Below are 21,234 nucleotides of genomic sequence, written 5' to 3'. Positions count from 1 at the left end.
CTTCGTTATAGTCCAAGATATATACTCCTTATACCTTCTCCTGTCACTGTTAGTGTGTTCAAAGAAAAACCTAAGGTCTGTATGAAAGTAAAGCTGAACATAACAGCTGATACAACAGCCTAATAGTAGGGAAACCGTGAGGACAGGGCTTGAACTGGTGATTGAGCACCTGGTGAAGGGATATGGCTGGCCCAAGGAGCACAGACACATTATTTGCTCCTATGCTCCTGACCAGAAGGGGTGGAGCTACCCTGTGCTTTTTGGCCTTTTTAATTCCCCTCAGTTCTTCAGATACAAGCAGTTGATGAGCATTATTTTTCTCTTTCCTACTAAGAATACTCTCTACTCAGATTTGATAAGACACTCTTCCTTATGCAACTATTTCACTGCAGAGATTTTTCTCCCCTTTGATTTTTCACAATGAAGAAAAAAAAATCTTGTTCCTTCACCCTTTCTGAAAGGATGCTTTCCAGTTTGAGGTAACTTTGTGTATCTGGATTGTGGTCTGCATGAAGTGGTTAACGCCTTTTGTTTTGGTTCTGGGTATTTTTTACCTCTAAGTGAACAGATGTTAGTGTGTTTTTTTTTTCCTTGTTGGAGCAAAAACCTTGTTCCATGTTTCCCCATCTAGTCTAAGGCCTTAATTATGCAATCAAAAGCTTCCCTGAAATCTTGAAATTGTAATACAATTTCACATCACATGATGATGATGGATGCAGAGCACCTTCCCCACTTCCCCCATTTCTACTTCCATTAAAAGGATGAAGGGAGACAACATCACAGACTCACTACATCCCAGGCCAGAAAAAAAAAAAAAAAACCCTGAAAATTTTCTTTGGAAGTTAATCTTCAGACAACAGGGAGGAAATCAATCCAGCAGCAGTCTGCAAACACAGACCATTGGCCTTAACAGCAAAAGATCAGAGTATCCAAAGCAATTTCACCAATGCCTTTTATAATACAGAACATAATACATCAATTTACTCTAGAAACTTCAGTCTCACAGCTACTGAAACATTATTTTTTGTTCATGCAGTTTCTACCAAAACCTCTTTCAGGGGTCATACTAGAGCTGAGTTAAAAGAAGTGCCTATCAAAGGGAAAGAATTGCATAAAAATCTGTTCTATGCATCTATATCTGTTTAAAGATTCTTTTTCTTTCTTTGTCTATTTTTGCTATGCACCTCCCCAGCAATAGCAACTATAGGAGATCATCTTTCCCTTGTAGCAGAGCCTTCAAGCCTTAAGACTCAAAGGGATTACAATGCACTACCCTTGAGCTTTCATTATCTGTGATTGCTATTTTGAAACTGAAAACCTGCCCATCAAATGCATTAGTGCATCTTTATCAGTTGCTAACATAACTTATCAGTGCTCTCTTAGCCTACTAGAAAAACTGTTTCTAACAACTCTACTTAGCTCAGCCAAACATACAAGTTCTGTTAAAAAATTTCCTGTGGTTATTAAATCAGTACGGAGGGCAGGAAAGGTGCAAGATCAGATGGCCCACCTTAACTTCTTGAGACTCACTCTGTTGACTTCTACCTGAACCATTTCACATGACTTGTCAGGGCTTCTTTTGGTATCTCTTACCTCCAGAGTCATACTGTATGACTGTGAGGGCTCTGCGTTAATGATTACCTGCTGGATAACGCCATGCAGACAGTCCCACTAAGACAAAGACCAGGCAGACAACTATCCCAAAATACACCTGAAGCCCGTGTGTCTGTGATCCTGAGGTCAAAAGGTCAAGACATACTTTATCAGAATTCAGATTATCTATATCACTTAAAAAAAAAAAAAAAAAAAAAAAAAGCCTTGGTCCTGGACGCATAGAAGGTAATCCCTAGTCACACATTTGCTAAGCAGTTACGGATGATGCTCCATTCACTACGCTCCCGTAAAGCATGACGTGTATCCACGTTCAGTCCAGCGACACCAAAAATATCACTCAAGCAGAGAGGATATCTCAAAGAATGCCAGTTAATGACAAGCAATTTCCTTTTCTATGAAGTATCATTTTCCAGCTCTAAATTGAAATGAGTCATTTCCTTGAAAGCCTACCTATTTTTCAAGTATTTGACAAAATGACAGGTCCTATATGTATGAAGTCTTCAACTGGAATGAGATTAGAAATATACAACCAAACATAATACAGGTAGCAATATTATAAGCAGGAAAAAAAGAAAAGAAATTCATTTCTAGCAAGTACTACAACATTGCAGCTAATCAATTTCTAGCTGCTGAGACAAGCTTTCTGTGCATTCTCATTGTACAGGCTCCAGTTGCCAGGAGGAGGAATGAGAATTACCAAGCCAAATTGGACTGGATAGTAGAAAGGATTTGATAAGTAAACCATAGACATAAAAAGCCTTAAAAAAGCAGAGGCTGCTTCCTGAGAGAACAAGCAACTCCCAGTATGAAAGCATGCAGGTGACAGGGCAGCTACAGGAGTTCTGGGCTGGCAGGAAGTATGTCATTCATCTGTACATTTTTCACATCTAGAAGAAAAAAGGAAAAGAAGAGAAAAAAATCCGGTCCCATACTAAGAGCAAGAATCTGAGAAACTAAACATGAATGAAAAATTGGTAAGATCAACAGACAGCACCCTGATTCACCAGCCCATTTCCATAACGATGCTGATCATGATCAAATCAGCAGCTTTCCGTAGGTCTGACTTGCAAATATCCTTTTGTAAGCAGAGATGAGCTCATTAACTGAATAATAGAATTTGATTCTCCTGTATGCAATCTGTAATACCTTGATTAAGCTGACCAACGGAAATATCCCAATTCAAAAAGAAAGAAAATATCAGAAAACTAATATGAAGCAAAATGCAATAGAAAAAAAAACTGCAAACAAAATTATAGTGAAGTCAATGCAGTATTTTTTAAACAGGATACAGCCCAGATGATTGAACACTGACAGATGCATGGCTGAGGGAGTTCAGAGCTCAACTACAACAGTAACCATGAAGGGAGGGAGGAAAGTCCAATCACGTTTCTCTTAGTGTTCAAAACAATACAGGAGCTAGATAAGTAAGGCAAGGCTGCAGAAAATTAAGAAACTGAAGAAGATGAACTGTTGTCACGATCTGAGGTGAAAAATCCATATATTGTGACAAGAATTTGAATTTCTTCTGATTCAAGTTTGAATTGCACTCTCTGTAAGCAAGGGAAAATCTGTGCCTGATACAACCGATTCAAACTAAAAACATCTGGAAATGAGAACATTGCTAAAATTTTTCAACGTGCAAAAGAAGAAGTAGAAACACTAATCTAGAATTAAAAAACCCAGAGCTATTCTAATTTCTTGAAGAATCTACTTTTTCAGAAGTAGGCTGAGCTCCACACTGCTTTGGAATCTCATTAATCTTAATTCACTTCTCACTGTATCAGCTTCCCTCTAACACGTGACTAACCCACAAAAGAAAACACGAGCAGTCTCTACTTCCAACCCTCAGCAGGTATCCAGTTCCAGCTGTACGTTAAGAGCTGAATTCCCAGTGCAGGGAATGATGAGGAAGGAACACAGTGTGGGCAGAACCTTTAACCAGTAGGAAAGACTTGCAACAGGGAACAACAAAAGGAGATTCAGCATTACAGACAGCATATGAAAAAGGTGACTCAAGTGTGTGAACAGAAGTCTATTTGGGTCCACCAAAGGTTACGACCCTGCTGCACTGCACCAGGAATGCGCAGAACCTCCAGTTAAGCGCTCAAAGAAGAGAAAGGAATGAGAAACATATAGATATATAGATACAGAAAACCCAAATCTATGCTGCTAAATAAAGTAGGCCCAGAGAGAAGCCAATGAAGTGAAAACAAAGCAACAACAACCGAAAAACCACCAACAAAAAGGCCCACGTTGTTTTGGTAAAAGCAGAACTACAGTAACAGCAGTCAAATACAAAATGTCATTGTATACCAACAAAAGATGACCCCTGAAAGGTAACTACAAGTATCTACTCAGCTCTTCCGAGTAACACGCTACAAATAACTTTACTAGCTAAGATTGTTTACGAAATACAGAAGTCCTGCTGTTTAACTAAATGGAGTTAACAAGTTATCCCCGTGTTGGTTTTTTTGTGAGTTTGTTTTGGTTTTCAACTTGCTAAGGGGCATGCTCTGAACACAGAGCTGAATTACAGTTAGCTTTAGTTGGCTTCACACACCGGCTTCTCAGCTGTGAGAGCTGACATGTATGGCTTTGTTCACTTGTGACACGCCAGTTATTCCTCCTTTTACCACACAGCTCCAGTGGGGAAATTCTAAATAAACGGAAACTAAGCCAGCCAAGGGTTTGTGCATTTTCTTAGCTTTTAAAAAGGACAGAAGATTATCTACTGAGCTTCATGAAGCAGCAACGAAGCAAAAAAAATAAATGATCCTAAAGCGAAACAGCTCTTTGTATATTTTCTGAAGAGAAAAAAAGAAAACAAAATTCCCAAATTACAATCTAATAAAAAGAAAGTAATTATGCTACTCTTTTTGAGTAAATCCTGTGTCTTCTTTTTTTGATCAGTTGCATTACGGCTTGTCTGACAATTTTAAGCACCTATAATCACATTTAACATCATCACAGAATTTTTGTAACTGGAGCAAATAATCTCTTAATCTGCCAATATTTTAAACAACCAACAGGCTGAAATCCACTGAAATCAGATGTTTTTCAGTCACTTACTTATACTTGATCTTCCTCCTATACTTCCCAATGTGCACAGACGTTTCTTGAGTTCTAAGTGTGCTGTTCAGGAACAGTCACGTTTCTGTTAACAATAAAGCCATCTTGCCTCTCTGCACCCAGCCTTTATTCTTCTGATTTGATTGTTAAATGAAAAGTTAACATGCATGCTAAGTACATCTGATTCATCAAGCCAGAAGTAATAGGCCTAAGAAACACATAGTTAAAGAAGCCACTGAACTACAAGGAATTAAAGAAATGAAACAGCCATTACCTCTGACAGGGACGCATCAACCTTGGAAGGCACTTTCAGATCCAGCCACGGCTGATAGTTTTCCAAGAGTAAAGCAGGTCTGTAGGAAACCATGGAAAAGTTGATGCAACAATACTGCAGTTTTTTCCCACTGACATACACAAAATGTAAGAAATAACAGGTCAGTGCCACATATTTATTTTACCTGTGCCTCTTGCATTTGACTTTGCCACACACAGCACAACTATGACCATGGGGAAATAGCTCCGGCAATTCCAATTGCTAAAAGAAAATATTTGGACAAGTTTGCATTCTTTGAAATAATGATTCTCATAATATACTGATACATTAATAAATTTCTCTTTAGAGTATGCAGTTACAGAGAGTTGAGTGGTAGAAAGACAAAGCTGTTTCCCAGCAGGAAAACAAGACAGCAAGGTACAATATGAGAAATCAATGAACCAAACAGAAAAAGCACTTTGGCTAAACAAAGTTTAAGACAACAGATAACCCCTCACATCTCCAGTCATCTCCCCATACGTCAGATGGACTATAACTAGAACAAGTGGTTTCTCTACAAGTCTTGCCTTGCTTGGATTCCTGAAGACAGAAACAGGGATTTCATAAAATAGAATCATAGAATCCTTAGAATTGGAAGAGATCCTTAAAGACTGTGTAGCCCAACTCCCAAACAAATGAACAGGGACACCCACAGTTAGATCAGGTTGCACTGGACTTGATCCAGCCTTACCTCAAAAGTCCCCAGGGACGGGGCACCCACCACATCTCTGGGCAATCTGTTCCACTGCCTCACCACCATCACCGTGAAAGACTTTTTCCTTATGTTGAACCTGAATCTACCCTCTTTGAGCTTAAAGCCATTTCCCTTGTTCCACTACCACGGACCTTGATAAAGAGTCTGTCCCCTTCTCTTCTATAGAAACCTTTTTTTTTTTTTTTTTCATGGAGTTTAGCACCACTAAAAGAAGTTTGACTACAACCAATAAAACTGTAGTTTGGCTACCAAAAGGGAAGGGATCTTTAAAAAAAAAGTATTCATAAAGTAATGTGCTACTAAGTACTTTCTAAGCTACTTACTACTGAAATGCCAAATGAAAAATAAGTGAAATGGTTAAAAAGCCACATCCAGCAACGCTTCCAGCAACAAGCTTTAGGGACCTATCTGTAGATTTGACGGGATTATGCATAAACACACGAGAAATCCACAGTCTTAATCACCATACTTGTGCCACAAGACCCGTCAGCATGTAGATATAAGTGGTATTGATGTCTAATACTTTAAAAGTAGGACTGCACACGAACTGCCATCCACGCACATTGCCTCAAACGCGCAGAGGAACGCATACTTACCTTGGGCTTGTATTTGATAGTGTACAGAATGTTCGGCAGGAGGGAGTCCGGTCCCAGTGAGCAGTAGAAGGTGACGACACCAGCCACAAACGACCAGAAGATCATCAGAACGTGAAGGTACCTTACAAAAAACAAGGAAAGAAGACGTTTCCCTTCACATCTGTACGCACATCGGCGTTCCTCGGCACAGGGCGGGCTACAGCGCGGTCAGGAAGAACCGCCACCGCACGGCTCACAGCACCGCGCCCCTCCCCCCGGCCGGATTACCGGTTAAGAAGCAGGGTGGCGGCGGCCAGCCCCAGCAGCAGGCAGCAGAAGAGCGGGTACTGCCGGCAGGTCTCCCGCAGAGCCTCGGCGCCCCGCACCCGCTGCCGCAGCCTCTCGCCAGCCGCCCGCAGCCAGCCCATGGCGCCGCCGAGCCGGCTCCCAGCCAGCGGGGGAGGCCGCGCCGCTTCCGCCGGCGGCGGCACGTGACGGGACCGAGGGCGGTGCCACGGCCGCCATCTTGTTGACGGCGGGGGAGGCGGGTCCTGCGCTTCCCGCCCCGCCCACGTGCGCGCGCGCCGCTCAGCTCCCCCTAGAAGTCACAGAACGTACGGAGTCGAGACGGAACGCCTTGTTTGGAATGTAGTTTATTGCTGCTGAGGAAGGCTTCAAGCCATCTTCACGTTAATAACAGCCCTCTGGTGCGGAGCAAGTCACGAGTTCCCACGCTACCTGAATGTTCTTGTCAGCACTGTGGTTATCCCAGCTCTGGAAGCTCCAAGTTATGACTGCAGCTGAGGGAAGATGGGCCATTGCACACATACAGGCGCCTCAGCAGCTGCTCCTGGGAAATCACAGCAGGAAGGGCTTCTGGGCTACAAATATGAGAGCCTCCTCAGCCAGAAGTGCCTGCTTATTTTCTGATGTTGCCTTTTATATGGTGTACGGCCCCATACGGGCATATTTAGGCAAAGGACATGTGGAAAAGTGCTGTTGAGAAGACAAGCCGTGTTCACATATCCACAGGGAAAGCCAGTAACTCTCAGTGCAAGAAAAGCTGTCACTGGGAACATGAGTCAATATCTAGAAAACGAAAGCTGAAAATAGCTTTCAGACACATCCCTCAGATGGTTGTCATTTTATGCAATACTTCCCTTGACCTCCGCATCAGGTGAAATGCTGCAGTCTGACTTCAGCACGCTGACCTTTCTCACTGGCACAAGCCCCAGGCAGGATTGGATTTCTTTAAGAGTGCCTGCACAGTATTATTTCATGCCAGTCTACATGTTTTCTATTAGGCATTAAAAAAAAAAAAAAACAAAAAAAAACCACACAAATAAGGTGCACATTCACAGCAAGGCTCTGTACAGCCTGTTCAGAGGAAATTAATCTTCCTCAGAATATGCATATTTACCGCCTTCTAACCTGACCCTCTCAGTTTAACTTCCTGGGATTGTTTGTCTTTCTTTTTTTTAATGCTTTTAATAAGGAATAACTCTTTAAAATGTGTAACATTTAAAGTATTTCATAGAGATGTGATGACTAGCATAATGTATCTGGGACATAGGAAGTGACTCTCAAAGCAAACCAGCAGCAGCCAGGAAAAGAAGTCAGATTCTGCTTCTATCCGAGTTCTGTACTTTATGTAAAAGTTTCTTTTAAATTACAGATTCAAAGTTCAACCATATGTTTATTTCACATAAAACTGCCACATTTCTATTTGGCAGTAATTACACCTCGTCATCTGAGATGATTGAGGAAAATCTCAAGATTTTCCTCAATTCAGTTTTGTTCTGTTGGCCACGTACTGCCACAACCTGCTTTACCCCATTCTGCTCCACCACAGTGCAGCTCCGGCCACCCTCTACAGCCCATGCCTGACTTCTGCTACGCTGAAAAACATTGAGGAGTTTTGCTTTCCAGAAAAACAGAAATCCTATTTAACAAAATGAGATCGTTTTTTCTTGTTTTTGTGTTTTAGTTTAATCTTATATGTTTCCTTAGGCAGCAAGCTGTAAGTACAGATTCACATAGGCAGACTGCATTTAATTTACTCTGCATACAGTCTGTTTTTGCCTTTCAGGTTTTCTTTTTGTTTTTGTCTTCAGTCTATAATGTCTCCTTTTCAAATCTACTTGTTTTTCTCAAGGATAAGGCTGTGGAGGCTAACTTGTATCATATAATCCTTCATATCTAACCTGTCAGGAATTAGTTTTCCCTTATGCATATTTCCCACAAGTCCCTGATAATTTCTGTGGATCCTTTCCAGAAGCTGAAATTGAAGGATTCACTTCAATTTTTAACTTCAACTTTTCAGCAGAAAGCTTTCTTGAAATAAATTTCAAAAGAATATTCAGCAAATAGGAAAGAAATGTGAACAGACTCAGATCCCAAGAAAATTAAGCATGAGTAGGGAATTCAACTTTTCAGATTAAAACTTTAAGAATGTCCACCAACTTACTGTTTCAGCTCATGAATTCGGGTAATTATTAGCATTCAGGTAAACAAAACTGGTTCTACCGTTATAAATGCAGTCATGTCCATTTGTCTGTTACTGAGTTAATAGTCTGCTAATAATCAGATTTACAGCCTTTTGAGGGTCAGCTCCCTGCACTGTCTATGCAGACCTGCACTAATTGTTCGTGTGATCGTGTGCTGCCCACCATGAGACTGGGCTCCTACCTTTGCTTCCTGGACGAGTACAACCAAGCTGATCCACAATATTACAAGATTAAATTGGATAGGGATAACCCAGGGCAGAAGGTAACCTCTGGACACAGCAACAGAGCCCTTAGATTACTGGGCAAAATCCCACATGAATTGCCTTCAGAAGAACAGGGAAGGAGAGCTGCTTTGGGAGAACAAAATGTCAGAAAGAAAGGAAAAATTTGCTAAGATAGGTGAAATGTCTCAAAAGATCACTGATCTGCACAGTTTGTCTTTTAAATAACAGAGGGAAGAATGGAGTATATTAGATTATTAGTTTGTCCTCTGACAAATAGTAGTTTATGGGACATTAAAACAAGGATGTAGAGTGAAAATTTGCAAAGTGGCTGCAGAAGGCAATAATTTACAGACCACAAGAAATAAAGAAAGAAATATAGGCCAAAAAAACAACCCACAAAACCCTCCCCCCAAAAAAAATCCCAACAGAGAATATCTGTAAAGAGAGGCATTAGACCTGTAGAGGAGACACTACATAAATGCTTGAAGAAATTAACATTAGGCTTGTGGTAAATGTTTGGCAAAGGTATAATCTCCAGTTTGTGTCGTATAAGAGCAAGAGATAAGCTGTTTAGGTATGGAATTTAACTTAATATTGAGGAGTTTTTTCATTTTTCATGGTGGCTGGATTTGAGAATTTGAAAAAAAAATTGCAAAAGATAAGCTGTACTAATGGAAATAGTTAAAAGAATGCTGTAACACATGCTTAAGAGTTCAATCTGAATGAAATTATCTGTTTACAATGGGGTTTAAAGAAAATCATGCCCTGGAAAGATAACTATTTCCACAAAGTATGTCACATCCTGAGTTTGTTTCCACTGACAGCTTGGTGGGTAATGAGTGAAATTCTCACATTTGAGGAGGAACCTGAGCCACATTCTCTCAATTCTGCTGAATTAAAAAGTGTCAAGAAAGCATTCATAACATGACGTGCACTTCTGGTAAACACTGCTAAGTGAGGCAGCACCTGTGCCTCTCACAAATAAGATGAGACCTGTAGGATTCAAAGTGCAGTGCAAGTTTTTCACAACAGATACTCAACAGACACATGAAACAGCTGTGCTGGATCAGCAAATGTTCATCCACATGAGCATCCTGCTTGTGATGATGGTCAACAGGGGATACCTAGGAAAGAGTTATAAAAGCATAGAAAGAATAGAATGCTTTCCCAGAACATTCTTTGACTCCAATTTGAATCTTGGGCATATCCTGAAAAGGAATTTTTTTCCTGAGTTTCAAGTTGGTTTTTGAACCATGAGCATAAACACCCACGAAAGTCACACAGAAAGGCATTCCACCACTTAATTCTGCTTGTGAGGATGACAGTGCATTATGAATGGCTCAACAACTTTCATTTAGCATTGTGAAATTATTGTTAGTAAAAAATAATTTCTTCTTACGCAGCACAATTGCTGCTTATCATTGTACAAAATTAGCCTCCTCAGCAAGACATCCTTCAGAAAATGAACTGATTTTCTGGCATTTTTAACTTACATCATTTATTTTTCTTCAAGAGAGCACCTTGGTACTTTCAGGCACCTTTGCTGCTCCCTTTGTCATTTCCAGATCTATTATCTCTTGTTTTGTAGTGCTGGAATAGGGAGAGGCGGCAACAGGCAACAGAACTTCCACAATTTTCATTAGTTGCCTAGGTGCTTTGGTTAAAAATGGTTCTTTAGTTCTTGTCCCCCTCAATGCACTTGAATGTATCTGTTCTATTTTAGATTATGAATTATTGTTTTATTTGTACACAACTCCAGGGTTTTTTTATTTGTTTTTATTTTCCTCTCCCCATTCAAATAGTGAAAAAATTCCAACTTTAAGTCTTCACATAACTGAGTTCTAGTCAACACACAGGACCTGTTAAAGTGGAAAAAAGCCTCAGTGCAGCTAAAGATTGTCACCTTGTATCAGGGAAGGCTTTCTACTGATAAAATCTGTTACGCCTCCTGCTGTTGATCATGTAAACCCTGAAATAGAGGGCTTTTTTACTTTAAGGAGTGAGAAGGAAGCTGGTACCCTGAAGTGCACTGCTTTAGCTTTTGTAGGTACAACAGCAGATGCCTGAAGTGTTTTTGTTAGGTCAGCATTCCGGAGGGATATTTTTAGTTCGAGCAACCGGTTTCTCTGAGAACACGAAGCATTCAGGAACGGTGCAGGGTAAGAGCTAAACAACGTTAATTATCAGCCTCCAAAAAAAAATAATTTGTGCTTCAGCTAAGTCTTTCATCAAACACTTCACAGAAATGGTTAGTGCTAGCTGTATAACCTGGGCTGTTTTGATCACCATTCGATGACTGAGGATGTATGCAGTATATTGGACATGTTTCTTTCATTTATATGATGTACAGCAAAAAATTCGCATTTTTAGAATGGCTAGAGATAAAAATAATAACGGGACATACATGTTAAGTTTTCCTGGCAAGAATATGGGGGTATGACAGAAGCATAAAAATTCTCTTATGCTAACAGACTGATGCACAAGATGATCCTGTGTAAGCCTGAAGAGAGACTTATTTCTCCTCGTACACAAGGATGAGTTTTGAAACTTTTTGAAGAAACTTCTTGATGCATGTGGGCAATTTGCCAGTATTAACAGTTATGTATAAATTGAGCACAAAGCCCCATGGTAAAGCATAAAAGTTTTTATGAGAAAATTTAAGAAGTCGGGCTTAACAGCAGGTTCTGCAAAGCCAGGCTTCTCTACAGCTGATAGCTGATCAATGTTGCCCTCATCAGACAGCAGCTGCCAGAGTTCCTGAAGGTATGCCAAACCATTTGTTCCCCAAACTGCTGGAATATCAAATAGACCAGTGGTACTACGGCGTTATAGCTATATACCACTTTTAGTTCTGGCAGCAATGGTGCGTCTGAAGGAGACCATGATCCCTCCACAGACCTGTCAGCACACATACCTTGCTAAGTCTCTCTTCTGAGCCACAAAGAACAGTTACTTGCGACTTCTCCCAGATGATTACCAACTTAGCTCCTGGTTACGCTGCATGCTCACCACCTGCATGGTGGCGTTCCCTAAAGCGCTCCTCTGGGGAAAGAGAACACATACTTAGCAGGTAAGAGGAACTGTATGAAAGCAGGACAAGTTACGAAATCAGCACATGGGAAGAGATAGCTACAGGTGTTCTATGGTTAAATGTATGACTAGTTGAAGGAGTTAGAACCATGTTTCTTAGAAGCTGTTAATTTCACCTGAATAAGTGAATTCAGACCATGAGAACGTTTCACCTAGAACACAGCCTGCTCTATTTACCAATTTAAGTATCAAATTTCTGCACTACTGAAAGTTTTGCTTTTTATTTTAGGTAACTAGTATTCTAGCTGGGAAACACTGGAGCTAACAGGAACTGAGACTGTATGAGGGAATACTATCATTCAGTAGTGACACTTTCTAAATCAGTTGCTTATTTGTGACTGAATGACTTGCTGCTACATAAACTACCCGGTGAATCTGTTATTACACTGAAGTATAAAAAGAGACTACTTTAAACATAAGGTAGGCATGAAGTCTCCTCTTTCAGAGATACATAAATATTTTTAAGTATTTACTAGTAAATGAGCATGTTAATATGAAAATCATCTTACCATCTTTCTTCTCAAACTGTAAGGAGTTATATTTCCTTCCCCTTAAGGAGCCGCGAGTATTTACTCTTATCTCCAAAGTTTCAGGTACTCTGTACACCTTGCTTCTGGTATTTTTTCCCTTCAAGAATTGTAATGATTGAGATTTGAAGTTTCAACAGATGAATTTAAGGTAGCTCTTTACATTGCACAGAAATGGCAGGCTTTAGATAAACCTGAAGTTGGGTTCAGTGTGTTTCAGATACAAGAGGGAACAATTTTTCCTTTGAGAAAGCAGATTTTGCTTCAGAATGAAGGTATCAAAATGGGGAAAGGCAGCTTTAATATCATACAGATTCCCAGGGGCATGTATTGGACCCTTAAGATATTATTTGTTTAGGCACAGTAGTAAACACCACTGATCATTACCATCCACCACTTTGGATATGGTAAAACTGTAACTGAGTACCAACCTATCACCACACTGTCATGTATACTTTACACCCAGTGTATTTCTGGGATAATTTATGTTCAGGAAACCTGGCATAACACTTGGTCTTAATTCTGAAAAGTCTGCCTGTCTGAGGATTCTGCTGGACCACAGCAGCAAGCACCAACGCACAATTCCTCTTCCTTCCTTTTTTTTTTTTTTTTTTCCTTCTTTTTTTTTTTTTTAAACTTTAGTTGGTCATTGGGTCTGGAGAAGTCAAGCTAGCTGTAACAGTACTGGCTCTCCCCTCTCGTTCTCTGATGCCCAGAGGAAAAAGCCAGCACAAAGAAGGAAACGAGGTCACAGATTATCTGGAGAAGCAGTTCTGGTCACAAGGAGACATCTCTGCACACAGCACAAGGTGTTTTAGTTCAAAGCTGCTCACCTGCGTGTCACCAAAAACTTAGAACATACAACCCCATCTCCACTGGATGCTTTGTCTCCCATTCCTTCCACAGTCAGCAACATTCCCATCTCCTATTGAGTCTTCAAAAATAACTACTCACCTGCAGAGAAACTGACTTTTCCCCACTGAAGGCTGCCTATGAAACAAATGCTTCTGTGTGTTGTCCATGAGCACTCAGGATACACAAAGCCTCATTTATTCTTGATCCTCTTTCCTCTTGATCTTAGTAAGGAGAGAGAATCCTGACAAAATGAAGCTTGGAATAAGATAAGACAATATATTTGCCATTTCTAACTGCTTTATCACCTGGTACAGGCTTTTGCATCTGGCAGTTTATTTTCTGGCATAAAAAAATGTAAACTTTGCTGCAAGTTAAAAATGAACATCTTCAGACTAAAGTCTACCAGCCTTCTTGCTGGCAATCCTGCAGAAGCTCATACTGATCAATGCAAAGAGCTTCATTTCTGAGCATGTCTCTGGTGCAGAATACACACACCTGTGCTACCTGTGCTACCTAATGTTTAACAGCATCCCAACCTAGTCCCAAGAAATGCTCTGTCACTTCTCTCCCACAGGATGCTGGGCTTGCATTGGACGCCTCTCCAGATGAAAAAAAAAAAAAAAAAAAAAAAAAAGCAAACCTATGCAGGAACCATGTGCTGTATTTGGGAACCCTTCAGGTCATTTTCAAATTGAGATCTCTAAAGGGGCTGCTAAGTGGGCTTTGGGTCACTGCAGCTTCCCAGGTTTCCAACTATTCTCAGTCACTGTATGCCCTGCACTAAGGTGTGCAAATCAAGACTCCATGCGCAGGCTTCACTACAAGCACCATGTTCCACAAACATCGCTCATTATGGAGGCCTCATGAATCACAGAACGGCCAGGGTTGGAAGGGATCTCAAGGATCATGAATCTCCAACCCCCCTGCCACGTGCAGGGCCACCAACCTGCACGTTTAATGCTAAACCAGGCTGCCCAGGGCCCCATCCAACCTGGCCTTGAACACCTCCAAGGACAGGGCATCCACAACCTCTCTGGGCAGCCTGTTCCAGTACCTCACCACTCTCTGGGTAAAGAATTTCCCCCTGATGTCCAACCTAAATCTCGTCTCCCTAACTCAAAACCATTTCCCCTCGTCCTACACATATCAACCCTTTCAAAGAGTTGATTCCCCTCCCCTCTGTAGGCTCCCTTTAGGTATTGAAAGCCCTATGAAATCCCTAGGTATATGAAGCCCTATGAAGTTCATATTTCTTCACTTTTACTTAACTTTTCTAGGATTGTTAAGAGCAGTGAGAAGCATATTCATTTAATAACTGTAAAAAGAATGGACTAACTCTTCATCTGTACTGAAGAACAGGTCAGGCACTAGAACAGGTACAGCAGATATTCAGGACTGCCTCTTGCTTTTTTGTGGCTATTAGTCCATCACTTCAAAACAATAGGTTTGCAATTATCAGCTGCAGGGTATCACACTCACCTCTCAGAGCAGGACATTTGAAATAGTGTTATGCACACTAACAGTATTTATTCATTTAGTTTTGCTGTTTCACTATGTTTGAAACATCTTTTTCTTACAGGGGTACTTCAGACTTCCCTAGCTCTCTTTGATGTATTCCTACTCTCTACGTGCCGTTCTTCTAAAATTCCTACCAAGATGAAGAGGCCCTGACAGCCATACTAGCCAGAACAGAATCTCCTTACCTTTCCACATTGAAGTCCAAGGAACCTGCATCTGCTCTTGCACTGATGTTTGAACCTGGGCAAGCTCCACCACCTGACATTCCCTTCACATCTTGCTGTGCCTGCTAGATGAAGCCTGGTTTAGAGTATATCTACCTTTCACAGGAAAAGACTGATTAAGAGCAAGAAAGATTCCACAAAGCTGTAAAACAGCCAAATAAAGTTGCTTTACTCTGTGGTTTGCCAGGTTATTTACTTGGCTATTTTGCCTTTAACCCTAAACTACATACTTTCTAGTAGCTTAGTTAAGGCACATGTGATTATATTATTCTGCCCACAAACTGAGGATTTCTTTCTCCCGCTGTCACACAACCTGAAATCTTCTCAGGGAGCAGACAAGAATGGTTTACTGAGAGCTTTCTGAAGGAATGAATATAAGCAGTTCTACCACTCCTAGGTCAACCCTCTAAATTCCAAATACTTGGTACTCCTCTGAGAGCAGCCTCCTTTATTGTCAATCACTGCATCAAGGAGGGTGGGGGGGGGGAGGAAGGTTGTCTTGAAAGGGGCATGGGAATTTAAAAGATGCTTTAAAAAATGTTATTCCTAATAACTATAGTTTTTTCTAAGACTACAAAATATAAATGGATAATCATCAACCTGCAGCTGTACTTGACCAACTCCACAAAAAATGACATAAGCCATAAGCACTCCAGGGTAACTGTACCAAAACAGACACTTTAGGCTGAGCCATTATTGAGGGCAACCTGCACAACCTTGCTGGGATGTGAGCGCTCTCTGATTCACTCCACTGCAATTTGTACCTGAGTGGCATGTACGCCCCAGCAAACCTCAGAGCGCCTTTACAAACCAGGAGGCTTCACTTCTGAAATGCTGAACATCAGCAATGCTTCTTCACAATTCATCCGTGTACTCCTCGCGTTTTATTATCCACTGAAAGCAATTCTCTTCCAAATGTTATACTGAGGGTAATAAACTGTAAAAGTTTAGCTCTTGGCATTACAGAAAAACAAGCCTCAGTACTTCCCATTAGAAATCCCTACTCATAACCTTAAAAAAAACCAAGTACCTCAAAAAGCAGAAACTACTTAGTCTGAGCCATACTGACCAGCTAACACCACACAAAATATTAAGATTTTTTGTCAGTACGGAAGCATGACAATCCCAATGGCTCAGAACATCAATAAACCTAACTTGGTACTTATCAGATTAGTAAACCACTAAAAACTGTTAAGTATCATTTTTTACACCATTCCCATTGTAAGATCACGACGATAAGCAAAACCAAGTTGCAACTCCGTAACAGAATACTTTAAATCCAATAGATTTATGACCTTCCAGACCCCTCCTAATTTTAACTGAAGGATCGTTCTCACAGAAAATTTCTACCAGGATTCTGAAACCAGCTTCCATTGTACTCACTGTCAAGGCTTATATCCATCTACAGCTCACAGCGAGACAAGTTATGACAGTTTTTTTCTCCCTTTATATTCATTCAAGTCTTACGTTAGCATGAAATCTGCAACATACATCTTGCAGATTCTGACAGCTTTTTAGAAAAGTACCTTGCTGTGGTTTTCTTCAGAAAAGATCTTAATTCAAAAGCAAGCGTAAACCACCTACACTTTCAAAGAAATATGTTAATGTGAATGAAATTAGTCTAGCGAAACTGTCCTGAAGTCAACTTCGTGTATGTGCTTCTGGTGAAACTACTACTAATGAGGAATCTATGAAGTTAAGCTGCCTTTGCTGAACTCAGGGGAAGCTTTCTTATTCCAAATTAGCTATGCTGAGTAAAAGAGGTTTTAAATATCCAATGCTGGTCACAGGTGCTTTCTTCATCTCTCTGGAGAAAACTGGGGAAAAAAAAAATGAACAACAGGAAACGCTACACATAGAGCCAGCAATTCAGTACTTGACACATTCAGTTCCTGGCTCTTTTAATACCTGGGTTCATGGAAAAATCCCTTCAAACTGCTAAGATTGCTATGCTTTAAAAAACAACAACAACAACAACAACAAAACCCACATACTTGATATACCAGAAGCATTTTTGGTGATTTTTCGGTTGAAAATATTTAACATCAGCTTACACTCAACATTCAATTACCACTGCAATAAACACAAAAATTTCCAAACCAAACCCCATATAACCTTCCCACTCCCTGCAGATGAGGAGTCAATTTCCTATAGAAGTTGGAGTTTAGGTACTGAAATTAATTTAAGTAGTGGAATGTCTGTATTTACTCACCGTTATCACGTCTGCAGTTGAACATCTTATGCTATCCTACTGGGTAGGTAGCAATACCATGAATGCCCTTCGTAGCTTCCTTAGCACAAGTAATAAGATTCTGTGCCTTTTCTTCCACATCAGTGGCCAAACCAAGCGAAGTTCTTTGCCATGCTAACTGCACAGATAGAGATAGCAAACTATCTCCATTCATCAGACACATGCATCAGTCTCAGAGTAGAAGGAATCCAGATTTCTGACACAGCTGCCTTTACCTAAATGACTGTCAGGAAAATAAGTGTTGGCTTTGGAGCAGACAGTATAATGAACATTCAGGAACTAAACAACCCTCTGAACCAGAACATATCATTTGAGGAATTGAATTCCTCGGTCAGACTGAAAATTTAGAACCAGTTACGTCCCTACCTGGCTGTGGTTTCTGACTGTCACAGATGATTCATCTATGTACATGGAAGCTGGACGGTCTAAACAAGCTTTCATGAAGATAACTTCAAAATGAATATAACCCAATGCTCCCAGACAGACTCAGCTGTGCAACAATCTGAGAGCTGGCCATTTGGGATTAACTTTACAAAATTAAAATAAAAAATAATCATTAAAAAAATCTACCCAGTTACATCTTGGCAAGAAAAAGACTAATTACATGAGACAATCACCCTCCTCTCCAAATCCCAAGTAATCCAACAAGCTAGTCCTTGTACTTTTCAACATAGCTATCATAATGATCAAGGCAACACAGGACCGAAAAAGTCATACTTCCCTCCTGTGTGTTTTATAATATAATTAAACACTTGGAAGCGCTGGCCGATCAGATTCCTGCATGAGAATCAGCTTCTCATAAAGTTTAACATCAATTTTTAGGAAGCTTTATGCTTGTTTGCACTATACTTCTGTAAAGTAACAATTTACTCCTCCTTCCCTCAACATCCATACTAAGGGTCAAAGTATCTTCAGCTAAACATCCCTTCCTTACGTGCTGGATTGTTTGTTTCTTTAAATCTGACAGACAGAACAAGTGAGAATGTACATCTGGAACGTACATTCCTCTACACAAACAGCACAAATACTTATTTCCAGGCTGGGGGTGTCATGCACTAGTGCTGGCCGTTAATTCAGCACAACATCCTGCCTACACTGAGCGTCAAGTCCATCGTCGGAAATTGGGATTCATGAGCTTTGTGCTAGGAAGACAAACTCAACCTTCAGCTTTATGGATTTCAGTTCTCTGAGCACTACACTAAAAAGGCTGGATGTGGCTCTGGACAGCCTGGGTCGGTGGTTGGTGACCTGCACAAAGTGGGGGGTTGAAACTAGATGATATTTGTGGTCCTTTTCAACCCAGGCCATTCAATGATTCTATGACTCTAGAAAGTATTGCCCGTTAGCCTACTTCCAAATCTTTCTCCTCCATTTTAAACTATTAACATTTTCTATTAAGCTTTCACCAATGCAAAGAACAAAACTGCCAGAATTTTGTGGAATGTTAGCAGTCTGAACACAAAATTTACAGAAAACGTTAGTAGAAAATGAAGACAGCGTGGATGTAAAGTCTCTCCCCACTGACGTGGGAAAGCACCAACAAAACTATCAGGCTGAGCAAATGCCTCTGCAGAATTATCAAAGGCACAAAAAAGAAGTTGCATCTACATGCAGCATTTATGCAATGAAACATTAAGTTAGCAAGCTTATCTTCAGAAGAGGCTGAACTTTTATCAGACTGTCATATCCCCACAATCCTACCAACAACAGAGTTAATATTCCCTAAACTTTTAAAGACAGTATTTACCTAAGAGATGTATCTGCAATAACAGCCTTCCTCTGAACAGTACAAACCCAAGTTTTGCATTCTAAGAATTTTCCTCTTCGAAAAACAACAACAACAACAACAACAAACCCTGCAGTTGCATGTCCTAAATGAAACCTCTTCAAGTGACAAAAAAAAGTTAGAAGTAGAATTTAAAAAGCATATTGTTTATAAACAAGAAGTGTCGAGCAGGAGTTCCCAATTTCTAACTAACTTCAACTAGGCTGCAAATTTTGGAAAGCACTCCAAATCAGTGTGCAACTACTCTAGCTTACGCTCAAACCTTCACAGGCGCTGCAGCACAGAAAGCCTCCTACCAGAATAATCCGAGGCGTTACACGAGATCAACACTTGCCTTGAACGCACCAAAATGAGCCGTGTGTTACACTGCTGACCGCCACCAAAGATGTGTACTCACTGGTGAACACACTTACCAACACCCAGTGCAACTAATCCAGCGTTGCTACTATATGCACTTGCCCACTCTCACCAATATCTCCATGCTTAATAATGAAGTGCTTTTTTTTTCCCCCCCCCCCTCACACAACTGAACTTTAAGATTGGAAAACAACATTTTTTACCGTATTAATCACCACATGCAATTTAGTTTTCTTAATATTTTGCTAAAAAACTGCACCAATATCAGAACAGTGCAAATCATATTTAATTTTAAAAGTTATAATGGCTTGAGTTCATACTTAGAGGGAACACTGTCAAGATCTTGATATTTTGCTCGCTCACCATTGCTTGCATTCGACTGAAAACACTTTCCTGTCAATTCTGCAGTTTTCGCAATAGTTCCCCATGTTTTTATCAGAGCTGAAATTGAGGATAACATCCTCAATTTCAACGCACATAGTGCCTTAATAACAACGTTTTTATTCATTTCCATCAACAGTTACAATTCCATAAATATATTACCCCCCCCCCCGCACAGTTCCAAACTAAGAACTGTCGCTACCACTTGTGATCCCACAAGCGTTGTTGAGTTTTCCAGCAATGGGGAGATTTTAACATTAAGAAACCTGAGGATGTCCCCTCGTCTACAGCCCCCAGTGTTTCCTTTTAATAGCAAGTTCAGAATTGCTTTCCACACCTTGACAGTGTTCCTTATAAAACCATATGACAGTAAAAGTGCCAGTAGGCATGGCAACCTCTTTGAAGGGAGCATTTAAACTCCTTGGCACTGGGAACGCCAGCACCAAGGATTACATTGAAATTCAAAATTATATTTAAGGCTACAATTAGCAAACCCACTTTCCATAAGCCTAATGTTCTATCACTAGATTTGAAAATTCAGAAGCTAATGCAAACTGCATACTTTTATGCTCAAATCTGAGGAGAAGGTTACTCTTCTTTAGCAAGGGCAGTATATGAAACTGTAGTAGCAAATGTCTCTTATGCATTGACTACTCATTTCACCATCATTCACTTACTTTGTCTTTAAGTTCAAAACTGGCAAGGCACATTTACATATTCCAATGAATACTTGACAATTTTAAATTACACTTCATGTCCCAGCTATCCCAGTAATTGACATACAACATACTAAAATGGTTTATTAAGATAACAAAAAAAAAAATTAATGTGAAACATACAGGCTATTGGCAACCACTATTCTAAAAATTATGTAAATACAAGTAAACATACTGAAATGTGTGCGATTCTAAGTTTGTAACCAGAAGATCTCTGTACTAACACACATTTATATTAATGACACATAAAAAAAATAAAAACTTTATTACAAAAATAAGTTACACTCGCCTCCAGCTTACAGTATAAAACAATTTTATTTGCAGGAATGCAAAATGATTGTTTGCCATGAGCATTTTCAACATATGACATGTCTAATTTTGTTAAAATTTGCATTTACTGGGGGAAACTGGTGTGTATAAAACCTTAATTAGGTATAAGCTTCAATTTTCATTGTGGTGCCTATGGGTATGTAGTATAACTGCAGTATCCCTTTGGGCAGGGGGTTAAGGGA

The 21,234-nt window shown here is 40.2% G+C and overlaps 1 protein-coding gene across 2 annotated transcripts in view; it reads right to left on the bottom strand.

Moving 5' to 3' along the window:
• The window catches only part of SNX14 (sorting nexin 14), a gene marked incomplete at both ends in the record, with an annotated part of 48,121 nt that extends 41,407 nt beyond the window's left edge, over positions 1–6,714 (bottom strand). For both annotated transcript variants that reach the window (XM_079550676.1, XM_079550677.1), the window contains 4 exons: positions 4,958–5,036; positions 5,142–5,218; positions 6,308–6,428; positions 6,575–6,714. In XM_079550676.1, the coding sequence (XP_079406802.1) occupies positions 4,958–5,036; positions 5,142–5,218; positions 6,308–6,428; positions 6,575–6,714 (417 nt within the window). The remainder of the gene's footprint in view (positions 1–4,957; positions 5,037–5,141; positions 5,219–6,307; positions 6,429–6,574) is intronic.
• Between the last annotated feature and the right edge of the window lie 14,520 nt (positions 6,715–21,234).

Source organism: Tetrao urogallus, assembly GCF_951394365.1.
Source record: "Tetrao urogallus genome assembly, chromosome: 2".
In the NCBI taxonomy this organism is placed as follows: domain Eukaryota; kingdom Metazoa; phylum Chordata; class Aves; order Galliformes; family Phasianidae; genus Tetrao; species Tetrao urogallus.
This window is presented reverse-complemented; position numbering and strand designations above follow the sequence as displayed.